Source organism: Camelina sativa, unplaced genomic scaffold (assembly GCF_000633955.1).
Source record: "Camelina sativa cultivar DH55 unplaced genomic scaffold, Cs unpScaffold00512, whole genome shotgun sequence".
In the NCBI taxonomy this organism is placed as follows: domain Eukaryota; kingdom Viridiplantae; phylum Streptophyta; class Magnoliopsida; order Brassicales; family Brassicaceae; genus Camelina; species Camelina sativa.
Genome location: NW_010921717.1, coordinates 113,978 through 127,525, shown reverse-complemented (window position 1 = coordinate 127,525; position 13,548 = coordinate 113,978). Strand labels below are relative to the sequence as shown.

Below are 13,548 nucleotides of genomic sequence, written 5' to 3'. Positions count from 1 at the left end.
CCTGCTGATTCCCCGGATCAGACATCCCCTTGTTCTGAGACAAAGCACCCTTGTTGGATCCAACATAACCAGTTCCCCTTCCCGAATCAGCTAGAAAAGCTCCCTTATAACTCATGAGCTGACCCTTCTCACAAGAATCCTCTGAGTTAAACCGATCACCGCGATGAGACTCACGCTTAGACAATGGACATGCCTCCTCATCATGACAAAGATTGAAACAAACTTTGCACCAACCATACAGACGCTCAGATTTCAGTTTCACAATCGTCACCTCCGCACTGAAAACTCAACATCCGTTTCAAAACAAAGCGGTTTGAGCCCATCTACCGTAACCTGCACACGACCTCTATCAATGTCCACCTCTTCAACAGTCCCCAAAGCAGACCCAATGTCCCTAAACGTTGTCTCTGCCCAAAATTCAATAGGGACATCTGACACACGAATCCAAAACTTCAAAGGGGAGGGATAATTCGGATCAACCACAGGAGTCCACCTCACTAGCGAAACCATCCAAGAATCAAAATGGAAAGGCTCTTTCTTCAAAACTTCGACAATATCAGCTTCGTCTTCGAAATCAAATTGAAACTTGCCCGATCCTAAATCAGCCCCAGCTACCTTCCCCTCCACTTGCCAAACACGCGGCAACATAAGAAGTAAAGACATCATGTCTTGCATTTGGGGATTAAAGCATCGCCCAATAACCGTCTTTGAGTACCCAGCAATAAGAGCAGATTTATCAAAGTACGAGATCGTAATCTTCCGTCTGGGCCTCAAATTCTCCTCCTTCTGACCTGCCAACCCCTTCCGCATAAGTCCACTTTGAGACATGACAACCACTATCAACTCCCCCAAGAAACTCAAAAACACTGAACTGAAAAACCCAAAACAGCAAAAGCAGGAAGAAAAAATGTAGAGACCCAAAAATATATAATGAATATCGAGGTATGCCTTCCTACAGATATCCAAAACCACTTTATACCAATTCAGAGGCCAACACATATTACAGATCGGGGAAACAGTATCAATCAGGGGAGATAGGATCCAGCCAGATTGAAAATCACATCGTAAAAACCCCAATAATTACAATGAAATCCCAACAGAATCGCCGATTGAAAACTCCATTTCCATAACCTCCGAAATCCATAAGGAAACCAAATACTACCCAACCGTGAGTCCTCCGCCACAGAGAAAATAAACAAGGAAACCCTAGATCGAATCAGATCCCCGAGCCCCACCCTGAGAAACGAGATCCTCCATATCTTCTGCCAGATCTGAACATCCTTTGAGTGATCCCTCTTATCTGAAAACCTTGGGGACCCCAGGATACCAGAGAAACCGACGACACCTTCACCACCTACCCCACGACCTAAAGGCCCCGACCCAATGAAACCTCGCAACCTCTTACCGGAAAAATTCCCAAACCCATACATACACCAGAACCCTAGAATCGCCGCTCCATCGCCTTTCCCTCTCGTTGTCTTTTTTCTTTATTATCCAACGTTCCCTTATAAATACAAATTATTACTATTTTTTTTGTCAACTACAGTAAAACCTCTATAAATTAATAATGTCGGGACTATAAAAATCTATTAATTTATAGAGGTTTTAATTTCTTGATAAATTAATAATTATTAATTTATAGAGAAGCTTTCCTAATTTGGTAAAAAAAATTAATTGTTATAACTAATATTTTTATAAAATCAATTACAAGGAAAATAATAATTATTATGTTTTGAATATAACACTCAAAGATTTTTATATGGTAAAAATATTAAAAATGAACTCTAACAAAAATTGATGTGTATATATATATACACATGTATTTAGATAATTTTATATAATTATTAATTTATATTATTGATGGGAATATATATTTACAAAGGATTTTTAAATAAATTATTATTTTATTATATTATCGAATTGTGTCCAAAATTATACTATTGTCATTTTGAGACCAGAAAAAATCTAGAGATTATACCATAGTAACCATAGGGCCTAGGCCATAGTGAATTTGTTGTTTACTTACTCTCGGCTGGGGTTTTTTCTTTTCCTTAATTTCCAAGAATCGTCTCTCTCTATTCTCCAATTCCCAAATTACTAAAGGAGGAGGAAGAAGAAGAAGCAACGATGTGGTTGGAGATCATCTGCGGTCTCGTCATCTACCAACTTGTCCGCCGTTTCTTCTCCGACGACGAGTTCACCGACATCGAGACTTCCGATTCCACTGCTCTCTTCTCCGTTGCTCACAGGTTTCCCAGATTTTCACATCTCATCATCTCATCTTCGATTCTCTCTACTTACCTATCCAAGACTCCACTGAATTTGATTTTGATTTTGATTTTGGTTTCAATTGAATTTGCAGACTCGAGAAGCTTTATGGTGGGAAAGCTTATGTAGGGCTTCGGATTCCAGATTCAGACACTGCTTCTAGACAGGACATTGATGTTGTTCTCGTCACTACTAAAGGAGAAGTGTTAGTGGTCGCTGTGAAGAATCTATCTGGGATTGTTACGGTAACGAGTGATGGTAGCTGGGTTTGTGAAGGTGGCAAGTATCATACAACTGAGACTTACCCTGACCCTGTAAGTTTTGTTTGATGCAAATCATTACACAATATGCTTCTAGTTTGAACATCCAATGGATTTGTTGATTTGATGTTCTAGATTGGGATGGATACATGAAATGACCTAAATATTTTGGAACTCTGCTACCTAATCTTGTTGCATATAATATGTCAAAAATATCACTGTTTACATTTAGAGACGGATTTTGCTGATTACACGAATATATCTATCTGTAGTCTGGACACAGTGAATTTGATTTTTCTTGTCAAAGCAAAGTTGAACTGCATCATCCATCTATGCAGCTTAGTTTCTAATATGTAGATTCTTGTTTTCTCAGCTGGCTCAAGTCAAGAAACAAGCTTCAGTTCTTGAATCATATCTTGAACAGAGGGGTGTTACTTTACTAGAAGGAAATGTGTCTTGTAAAGTTGTGATTCCTAATCCAAGTTTCCGGTATGTATCCTTATCCTTACTATCGTCATGTTTACAAGAGCTAGACAAGATAACTTCACTTTTTAACTACAGAACGCTTTATAGCGCGTGTGCGGGCCTGGCCATCTTAGTCTGGAAAACATTTTTGTATTATCCTAGTGGTGCATAAACATATGCTTCTGTTTCTTTCAGTACAATTCATGCATTCCCGAGTGAGGTAATTACCTATGAAGAGTGGCAACACCTGAAACCAGTATCAAGAGGCAAACTTTCTGGTTGGGTTAAAGGCGCATTCAGCACAGGAAAAGAGATGCAGGAATCGTCGCATCAAAAACTTAATTTCATCCTTGGCACGGCACCAATGTGGGATAGGTCATACCACTTATATCATTATTGACATTCAATTTATATTGTGTTGAGTTCCGGAGAGTTTTGAGTTATCTTAAAACCTTCAATAAAGTAGCTATGTATGTTCAAGGATTTTTCATAAAACGTTGATTATGCTTGCAGAGTGGAGCTTAAAAGTAGCAAAATTGTGTTAGGGGAGTTCCTCGAGTTTAAAGGAAAGCAGGAAGATACCCTGGCTTTGAGAAATATCAAAAGATCAAAAGTCGACCATGTCTCTATTCAGAAAACAAGCATGTTTGGATTAGGTAATTTCTCTTTAGAACTTGATTATGCGTTCGCGTGTGGAATTAATTAAATAATGATTTGGGTTGCAGCTCCTTCGAGGTTGCAGGTTCTGTACTCGTATAGGGACTATAGAAGTGAAGGCAGTTCAGGGGCAGAGTCTAAAGAAGTTACCGTCCGTTCGAGCACTGAGGCTCTGTTTCAGCCACGAGACTCCCCAAAGATGAAGAAATTCAAGCTATCGTCTCTCGTCTCCATTTCACTAAGTGCCTAACTATGAAGTGAGTTTTATATTATGCAGCAGCGGAAGGTTGTGTCGATATCTACTATGTTAATTACATTGTCCATGACCGAATTAAGCTTATTATTCACAAGAGTATCATCAACCTTTGTATGTCTTCTTATTTTTACAATCTACAAAGCCTTATATGAAACGCTTCATTTATTGGAAACTTGGTGGTGTTCACTGTTCAAGACATTGTTAACTCCAAAAAGAATATTAGAATAACAAGAAACAACGACAAATCATCTTAATAAGTAACCCTGCTTCTATACAGAATCTTGCAGATAATAAATGAAATGTTCTTTCTTTGCAGTACGCTAAAACTCACAACAAAAACAATTCAAGAAGAAAAAAAATAAGAGAACAAGATCAAAGGGGAGTGTCATAGACAATCTAAATCTTGATTTGGAAGCCATGTGAAAGCATATATCAAATATAGAGCTATACTCTCAGAAATTTTAATACGATAAACATAAACCAAGAAAAGCCCTTTTGCAAAGAGACCCTACTTTTGACTGCTACTGCTTGTACTCTTCTTTTTCAGCAGGTTTCCAAATTTCCGGAGCAAAGGTTTCTTCTTCTTCATATGTTGTTCCTTTAACAGCAAATTTCCAGAATCTTCGGTGTGGTCTGTTGAAGAGAAGCCATTGCTATACTGATCCATGTTCTCACTGCCTTCTGCTTTCGACTCAACTTCCTCTTCTACAGAGTCGAGCTCGGTCTCTCTCTCGGGAGATACTTCGCTTTTTTCTATCTTGTAGCTCTCCCACATCTTGAATTCAGGCTCCACACTGTCTTTATCTACTCTCCCTTCTCCTTCAGCTCTGTGAGGTACCCTATGAGTTTCACCCATCAAATGTTTATCAATCGCTTCCATGGGACTTTCTTGTACCAAATGTTCTCTGCTTCTGTGCTGAAAAGGATCAGTCTTTGTCTTTACATCCCCATTCCTAGGACCATTTACTTCGGAAAACTGAACCAAGTCATAATCTTTTCCGATGTTGGTAAGGTCACCGTTTCCAACCTTTGATGATTCTTCCATTTTCTCAAGGGCCGCGGCAGCTTCCCTGCCTTTTAGTTCGGTTTCTTTTTCAAGTAAGCTCTCTTTCAGCTTTGACAACTCCTCTATTTTCTTTGCTGTTAAAGCATCCTGCGTTTTAAGCTCTTGGTTTTCTTGCGTAACTCTTTGAAACTCACTTTCCTTATCAAGCCAACTTTGCTCTAGATGTAGTAACTCATCAATCTTTTTCAAAGACAAAGCCTCCTTGGCCTTGAGCTCCTCGTTTTCATGAAAGACACCCTGCAGTTCGTTCTGCTTATCTATCAAACTCTGCTTAAGATTTGTCAACTCTTCAATCCTCTCGAGGGACGAGGCTGCTTCAGCCTTGAGCTTCTCGTTTTCAACAATTGCAGCCTTGAGCTCTTTTTCTTTGTGAATCAAACTTTGTTTCAGGTCTGACAGCTCGTCTATCGTCTTTAGTGATGAAATCTCCTTGGACTTCAGCTCCTCATTTCCGCAAACAACAGCCTGTAACTCATTCTCTTTAACGAGCAAACTTGCATTAAAATTTGATAACTCTTCTATCCTCATTTGGGCGAGAGAGTCCTTGGATCTAAGGTCCTCCATCTCCACGACCATACAATGCAACTCATTTTCTTTATTAAGCAGATCCTCTTGCACCTTCGACAACTCCTCAATCTTCTTAAGATAAGCAGTCTCCCTTTCTTTGAGCTCTTCTTTCTCATGAATAGAACTCTGGAGACTGTTTTCTTTTTCAGATAACATTTCATGCAATTTTGACAACTCCTCAATCTTTTTTAGATATGCAGTCTCCCTTTCTCTCAATTCCTCATTTTCCTGAACAACTGTTTGCAATTTGCTCGCTTTATCAACTAAGCTTTCATTCAATTCTGACAACTCCTCTGTCTTCTTAAGTAATGTAGTCTCTCTTTCTCTGAGCTCCTTACTTTCTTCAGATATTTTCTGCAGATTGGTTACATTATCAGCCAAGGTCCCATTTACCATTGACAATTCCTCAATCTTCTTAAGATAAGAAGCCTCCCTTTCTTTGAGATCCTTACTTTCTTGAGCAATGCTTTGCATATTGGCTACATTATCAACCAAACTCTCATTCGTCTTCGACAACTCCTCAATCTTCTTCAAATGAGCAGCCTCCCTTCCTCTGAGCTCCTCAGCCTCTTGACTAATGTGCTGCAGTTTGGTCTCTTTACCAACCAAGCTCTCACTTGCCACTGATAACTCCTCAATCTTCTTAAGATAAACAGTCTCCTTTTCTTTGAGATCCTTACTTTCTTGAACAATGCTTTGCAAATCTGTTAAGTTATCAGCCAGGGTCTCATTCACTACTGATAACTCCTCAATCTTCTTAAGATAAGCACCTTCCTTTTCTTTGAGATCATCACTTTCTTGAACAATGCTCTGCAATTTGGTTACGTTATCAACCAAGCTTCCATTCGCCATTGACAACTCCTCAATCTGCTTCATATGAGTCGCCTCCTTTTCTTTTAGCTCTTCAGCTTCTTGAGTTATGCTCTTTAACTTGGTTTCATTATCAACCAAGCTTTCCTTAACCTTCGACAACTCCTCGATTTTCTCAATTACAGAACCTTCCCATTCTCTGAGGCTGCTGTTCTCTGCCATGACATTCTTTAGCTCATCTTCTTTGTCCAACAAGCTCTCTTTCAGTTTCATGCTTTCAGCTTTTGCTTCTCCAAGTGTTTCCTGTAGGTACTTTACCTCCCCTTCAGCTTCTTGGAGATTATTTTTCAAATTGACTTCTTCCTCCTTCTTTGCACATGCATCTTCTTCACTTTCTTTGATCAAATTCACCAGCCTACTTATTTCTTCCTGCAAAGGCAAATTTTCTTCTTCTGATTTCTTCAAACTGCCCATCAGATGAAGCTCTTTCTGTTCCCACCCAGCCTTAGAGTTCTCGAACTCATTCTGGATGCTATCTACAGCACTTTTCAGACTATCAATTTCAAATCTAGCATCCTCAAGCATTTGCTCATACTTTTCATTTGTCTCCTTTGAAGCCAACTTCAAACTGTCAAACTGGGATTCACAGTGCCTGAACTCCTCTTGACATGCCAAAAACATCTCCTTTGCTTCCCTCGCTTCAGTAGATGCTTCCTGCAAAGCCAACGTCAAGCTATCCATATCTTTCTTGCTTTTCTCTTCTTCCATCTGACAGCGTTCCAGTTCTATGGAAAGTTGAGTCTTTTCATTCATTAGATTCTGAATATTTGATGTTAGAGTCGTTTCATTGTCCAAGGCCCTAGTTTTTTCCTCTTCGGAGATCTCAAGCTCAGATTTTATTGATTCAAAAAGTTTTTCCATTTTAGAAGCTTCTTCTTTTGCGATGCAAACCTGGCGTCCAGATTCCTCAAGATCTGTTCTCTGCGCGTCAACTGTTTTCTCTAGCAACTCAAGCTTTTCTTTTTGTGCAGCATTTTCGGATTTCATCTCATGCAGCACATGATTACATTCGGCCAGCTGCTTCATAACGGATTCCACAGATTCTGAAGCAAATGTCTTCAATCTATTTGCTTCTTCAACATGTTTTTCAAGTTCATGAACCTTGTTCTTCCATTCTTCTGCTAAGCCATTAGCGCAAGATTCAGCCATTTTAGCAGCTTCTAGATCAACGTGAAGTTGTTCAATTGATTGTTCATGCTCCTTCAGACTATTCTCAAGGATACTAACTTTTTCAAGGTCCCCTCTCAACGTTTCAATCTCAGACTTCAGTTTAGACACAATCTCGTTACCTTCAATAGCTTCTTTTTCTTCCTTGGAACCGAGCAATGCCTTTAACCGGCCTAATTCAGAAGAAAGAATCTCAGCCTTCTCAGCATGGATTTCAGCAATCTTCGTCGCTTCCTCAGCATGGCTTAGCGCCTTGTTTTTAGCATCAGCGGTCATAGCCAATTCATGTTTTACACTCTGAAGTTCTTCTGTGGTAGAAAGGAGAGCTGAGATGTCCAACGCATGCTGACTTCTAATAGACTCTAGCTCGTTCCTTGACGTTGCATCCTTTGTCTGAACAGCTTCAAGTCCAGCCTGTTCCAGTTCAACAGCTCGGAATTTCTCAACCTCGAAACACTCCTCAGCTCGTTTCTGAGCTGCCAATGCCTCTTTGAGTTTCTCATTGGCTTCTTCTACAAGTTTCTCGGATTCTTTAAGATCATCTATGGCTTTAGCTTTATCTTTCTTGAGCAATTCTATTTGCTCATCGGCTTTCTTTAAATCCTCCTGAATCTGATTCAGTTGAGCTTGAAGCTCCGACCCTTTCACCAACCGTGAATGCACTTTCTGAAAATGTCAACGAGTTTAACAGATGAGCCTTTTTCACAAACAACAACAAACAAACAGAAGCCCATAGTGTTGCAACATAAAAAAAATAAAAATAAAATAAAATTATGATATACAGTCATTTCACAATGGTGATGAATTCATATGGTAAATCATCAATGTCTTAATATTGCTAAGAAAAAGATTCATGAATCAGTTGGAGTGGGGTCAGTAACTTGCCTCGGGTGTAGGAATCCTAGAAGGCCGACGATCAGGACCAGGCTTTGAGTTTACTGTTTGAGGAGAACGGTCAAGCGAAAGACGAGTATTTGGCACGGGGGAAGCCGAATTGCCATCGGATTTAGTAGGAGTAAGTTTACTCAGTCGGGGAGGTGGTGGTGATGGTTTACTACGAGGAGTCTCCATCAACCCAGTTCTGCAGTAAGCATGACCAATAATACAATGTAACATTTAATATCAATGAAAATGCTTTCACAATTTATGGATCTTCTTACAATTTTACCAAAACAAGATTATTATAGCAAGTTCCCAAAGTCACAACAAATTTCACCTGACTAAATTCATCTAAGTTCCCAAAATCACAACATTTACTAGACTAAACCAATTTAGGTTTTAAAATCTTCAGCACAACAAGAAACAGATCCAATTGTCAATTCACAGATCATTTGCATCTACTAGAGATCATCTCAGATCCAATTGTATTAAAAACAAGATGTGTAAGAAAGGGTGAAAGTACTTACTTGGTTCTAGATGCCATTGTTGTAACAAAAGAGGAGAGATTGAATTGAACTGAGAGAGAAAGAGTGAATGCAGCTAAATTCTCAGCATTGCTACAAGAGAAAAAGAAAAAGAGAAGTCAGATCGACTTAGGTCTTCAACTTTCGATTTGGATCTTCTTCTGAGAAACTTACACAAAGACTTGAACTTTAGCAAAAGAATGGTAGGAGAAAACTAATAATGAGTAATGGGTTGCGCTGTCTCCATAGTGGTCACCCTCTCTCTTCTTTCTTTTTCTCACCGTTTTTTTTTCTTTTTCTTTTCTTTTTCTTATTATTAGGGACAAGAGAGAATAATAAAAGCTGTGAGTGTGAAGTAGACCAAACAAGTTGGCTTTATTTAATAATGGAGGTGGAGAATAAATCTCTCTAACGATCTGAATTAAGACAACAGAGTTGAGATCTTTGGGGCTGTGTCATGTGGACTTCATGTGCTCTCTTTATCAATCATTCTGATTTCTTCTCTCTTAATGAGATCTGCTAAGCTTATCAGTTTAAACTTAAAAAACACAGCTAATTTACTAACATAATAACCACATTTTAGTTTACTATATGTTTGGGTATTTAATTTTGACATAAAAATAAAAAATAATTCGTTTAATCAACAATGGGTTCAGATACTTATATACAAATATTTCACAACTCTCAATATTGGACAATTTTGGAGCAAATACAGCCAATATAGCACCACTCAGATTCACATGTGCACAATGTGAGGTCTTAAGTCTAGATAAGTTTACCAACGACATTTGGTATGGTGAATGTTTTTTTTTTACAGAAACACATTAAAAAGTTTATTTGGACACTGAACAGTCTTATTGTAACATCCACGAACCAAAATCTCGATTTAGGGATTGCATCGGTCGATGCATGTGTGTATCGGTCGATGCAAGGTTGTTTTCTGCGGACGAATTTAAGTGAAACGCTGCGTTTTGGGCAAAAGAAAAGGGGAAAAACCCTTAAGTCGTTTCTTTTGTCTCATTAGTTGTTTTGGCTGCTTTTGAGAGAGAGAAAAGAGAGAAAGAGCGTTCTTGGTGTTCTTGGTGATTTTTCTGTGGATTGGTGGCTTTCATGGTGAGATCTGAGATTTGGGACGTTGTAGGAGGCTTCTAGAAGTGTTTTCCTGCGTGTTTAAGGTTCAAAATCTTCTTGGCAAAGGTAAGTGCATGACCATGGCTTATCTAAGCTCGAGAAATCTCTGATTTGCTTGTTTTGTGTTGTTACGCTTGTTAGATTGGTATTTGGGACGATTGGAAGCTTTCTTGTGGCTTGAGATTGTGTTTTGTGGTTACAGGAACAAAATTCCGGTGAGATGCTTCGGGAGAAAACGATGCTTGGCATTGCATCGGTCGATGCACACTGTGCGCCGGTCGATGCACATTGTGCGTCAGTCGATGCAGATGCGAGGACGGCGCGTAAAATCTAGGGTTTTCGTGCTATGTCGAGCATGCGTCGGTCGATGCAATGGGAGCATCGGTCAATGCAAGTTAACCTTGCATCGGTCGATTCAGATCTTGCGACGGTCGACGCAACCTCCAACTAGTGTCGGTCGATGCATGTTGGTGTTTGTCGTGCTGAGTCCTGGTTTGTTATTGTTGATTGTTGATTGTTTATTGATGGTTAGAGATGACTCTATTGCTTGTGTGTATAACCCAGTAGATGGGAGGATTGCCTTACTGAGTGTTTATAAAATATTCATGCATTGCAATTTGCGTTTGTGGTGCAGGTAAAGGCAAAGTGTGATCGTGGAATCAAGGCAATGAAGAGGAGGATGTTCTAGTGGTTCGCTTGGTTGTCTGGCTTCTGTTAGGTTGCTTGAGTTGAGTCCTAGAATGTTGGTTAGGATTGCTGGTTCTCTGGTTTATGTTGTTTGGATCATTAGTTTATGATTTGGAATTAATATCGGTTATTGGATTATGATTGGATCATTTATTGGTAATGGTATCTGTTATTTCCGCTGTTGGTTGTATTTGTGGTTAGGTTGCTAGTGGGTATGGGACCACTAGCTGTAGTGTATTTATTATTATTATTTATTATTTATTAATAAAAAAAAAACGGGGCAGGTCGTTTCAGTTTGGTATTAGAGCCCTTTACGGTTCTAGGTTTGGGTTCACTAGGTTTCTGTTATTTATGTTGGGATTTCATTTCTTGATTGATTATGTGAGTTAGTCAATTGTGTATGGCATGGAGTCCTGGAACATCATGTTCGAGCCTATAGTGTGATTCCACGGTGAGTTTATATTTATGTGGTTTTGTGTTATGCTAAGATTGCTTACTAGCCTCTGTTCTTGGAAGTGCAATCGTTAAAGGTGTGTGAGTTGTTGGTCGTGGACGTGGGCATTGTTGTGGTCGTGGTCGGACAGGTTTCCGAGGCTAGCGAGTGTGTGGTCCAAAGTTCCACGAGGAGGTACGTCGTAGGATCGCAAGCGTATCAGGGGTGACCAGAGGGGGTTAGCCGGTGAGCGTGCCGGGGGTGCTGGGAACCCAAGTGTGGGGTTGCAGCTGGTGGAGCCCAGGGTCTAGATGATCGCTTGGCGGATCTGTTGGCGTGATGTGGGAGCGGTTACCGAGATGATCGCTTGGCTGATCCAGTTGTACCGCATGTGGCGGGGTGCAGCCGAAGGCTGCGGATGTTGAGGACTATTCATCTTTTGTTAGGAGGATGGAGCAGTTGTAGATGACTGGTACGAGATTCTTCTCGAGAGTTATCGAGCCTAGAGGGGCAGATAGGTGTTCTTATGCAGGTTGATATGAGAAGTTGAGTGGGCAGGTGTAACATTGCAATGTTATACTCGGACCACAGGAGGTACTTTTTGTCGGGAGATATTTATAGTCGTTAAGGATTGTTGCTCCTGAGGGGATGGTAATTCTCCTGAATACCGATAGCTCGAGGAGCTAGGGGAGTGGCAGAGGGGATGATGTTCCCCTGAGGGGATGAGTAGTTCCCCTGATACCGAGATCTTGAGGATTGTGGTCCAATAGTGAGACGGTATAACTTGAAGACGCTGGTCTGAGAGTGAGATCGATATGGCTCGAAGGTTGCGCCCTAAGGATGGTGGAGTTGGGAGCAAGCAATACCTAGGACGTGAGTATAAAAAAACCGATTTAATGTAGAACTCGAGAGATTGAGGTTGGTTTAATCTCGGGTTTTGGATGTGTTGACCAATGGATCAGGGTTTTATGAACCAGAGCGGTTATAAATGTGTGGCTGTTGCGCCAGGATTATGAGGCCGGTGGTGTTGGAGTCCCGGGAAGGGGAATTGCAGCAGGTTTGAGCCGGGAAAGGCATGTTTGCCAGATACATAAGTTCACGAGAAGCCTTCATGGCAGGATAATCTAACCGTTGCGACGATGTTGGATTAGGTTCGTTGGAGATGGACAAGGTTGCTAGATTCAAGGTTTTGGTAAGCTTGCTGAGGGAAACAAGGCAATTGGTTTGAGTTGGCGGCTTGCAAAGCATTTGATGCGGTGAATCAGAATGTGCGAACGTATGGTACTTGTTTGTTTTATTACGCTCGTATTGATGATTTGTTGTGGAGAATTGCTTAGCGAAAAGCTAACTTTCTAATAAGTTATCTTGTGGAAGTTTCCCTAAGAGGCAAGTTACTAGAGGTTCTTGGATGGACAAGAGGTGTGGATATCTGGGTGGTGGTGAGTTGATGTCAGCATACTTGATTATTAGTCTAGTAAAGGTGAGGAAGAAAATAGGGGGTTCATCCGTCCTAGTGTATCACCGTGGGGAGCGCCGGTGTTATTCGTTAAGAAGAAGGATGGGAGTTTCCGCTTGTGTATTGATTACAGGGGTTTGAACCAGGTCACTGTGAAGAACAAGTACCCTCTTCCGAGAATCAATGAGTTGTTGGATCAGTTGAGAGGTGATACTTGGTTCTCCAAGATAGATCTGGTGTCGGGTTATCATCAAATCCCGATAGATGAGGCAGATGTGAGGAAGACCGCTTTTAGGACGAGGTATGGGCATTTTGAGTTTGTAGTGATGTTGTTTGGGTTGACTAACGCACCAGCTGCGTTTATGAGATTGATGAACAATGTGTTCTAGGAGTTTCTGGACGTGTCTGTCATCATTTTCATCGACGACATCCTGGTTTATTCTAAGAGTCCTGAAGAGCATGCTTTTGAGGGCAGTTCTGGAGAATGATATGATAATGGGAAGCAATGAGGATGATCAAGTGGAAGCTGAGCTTGTTCCTGAGGATGCTATGCTTGTACATGTTAGACCAATGACAAGGGCAAAGACCAAACAGCTTGCTGGAGCTGTTCAATTGATATTTGAAGATATTTGGAGCAAAGAGAACATGGGAAATTGTATTGGGGATGATATCTATCAAGTCCAGTCCACTTTGAGCCTAATACAAGCCCAAGAAAGCTCAAAATAATCACTTTATTTTGTGGTCTAAGAAGAGTGACGAAAATAAGAGATACATGCACCAAAAGTCACTTTGGAGGAAGGAAACATGCACCAAGAGTTTGGTCTTCATTCAACTTAGTATCTTTAATGTTTTTAGTTTCAAG

The 13,548-nt window shown here is 40.4% G+C and overlaps 2 protein-coding genes across 4 annotated transcripts; one reads left to right on the top strand and one right to left on the bottom strand.

Moving 5' to 3' along the window:
- Positions 1-1,993: 1,993 nt before the first annotated feature.
- On the top strand, positions 1,994-4,078 carry LOC104773314. Of its 2 annotated transcripts, none has more exons than XM_010497893.2 (6): positions 1,994-2,249; positions 2,363-2,582; positions 2,902-3,017; positions 3,189-3,368; positions 3,507-3,649; positions 3,719-4,078. In XM_010497893.2, exons 1-6 carry the CDS (start codon positions 2,128-2,130, stop codon positions 3,898-3,900), a joined length of 963 nt encoding a protein of 320 aa, XP_010496195.1. In that variant the 5' UTR covers positions 1,994-2,127; the 3' UTR covers positions 3,901-4,078. The 2 variants fall into 2 exon arrangements, with proteins under 2 accessions (XP_010496195.1, XP_010496196.1); XM_010497894.2 differs by having other exon boundaries at positions 3,736-3,899.
- Positions 4,079-4,156: 78 nt separating this feature from the next.
- On the bottom strand, positions 4,157-9,292 carry LOC104773316 (putative WEB family protein At1g65010, chloroplastic). 2 transcript variants are annotated; one of them, XM_010497896.2, is made up of 4 exons: positions 9,154-9,292; positions 8,983-9,072; positions 8,462-8,657; positions 4,157-8,242 (listed from the first exon to the last, which is right to left on the bottom strand). In XM_010497896.2, exons 2-4 carry the CDS (start codon positions 8,997-8,999, stop codon positions 4,415-4,417), a joined length of 4,041 nt encoding a protein of 1,346 aa, XP_010496198.1. In that variant the 5' UTR covers positions 9,000-9,072; positions 9,154-9,292; the 3' UTR covers positions 4,157-4,414. The 2 variants fall into 2 exon arrangements, with proteins under 2 accessions (XP_010496198.1, XP_010496197.1); XM_010497895.2 differs by having other exon boundaries at positions 8,983-9,292.
- Between the last annotated feature and the right edge of the window lie 4,256 nt (positions 9,293-13,548).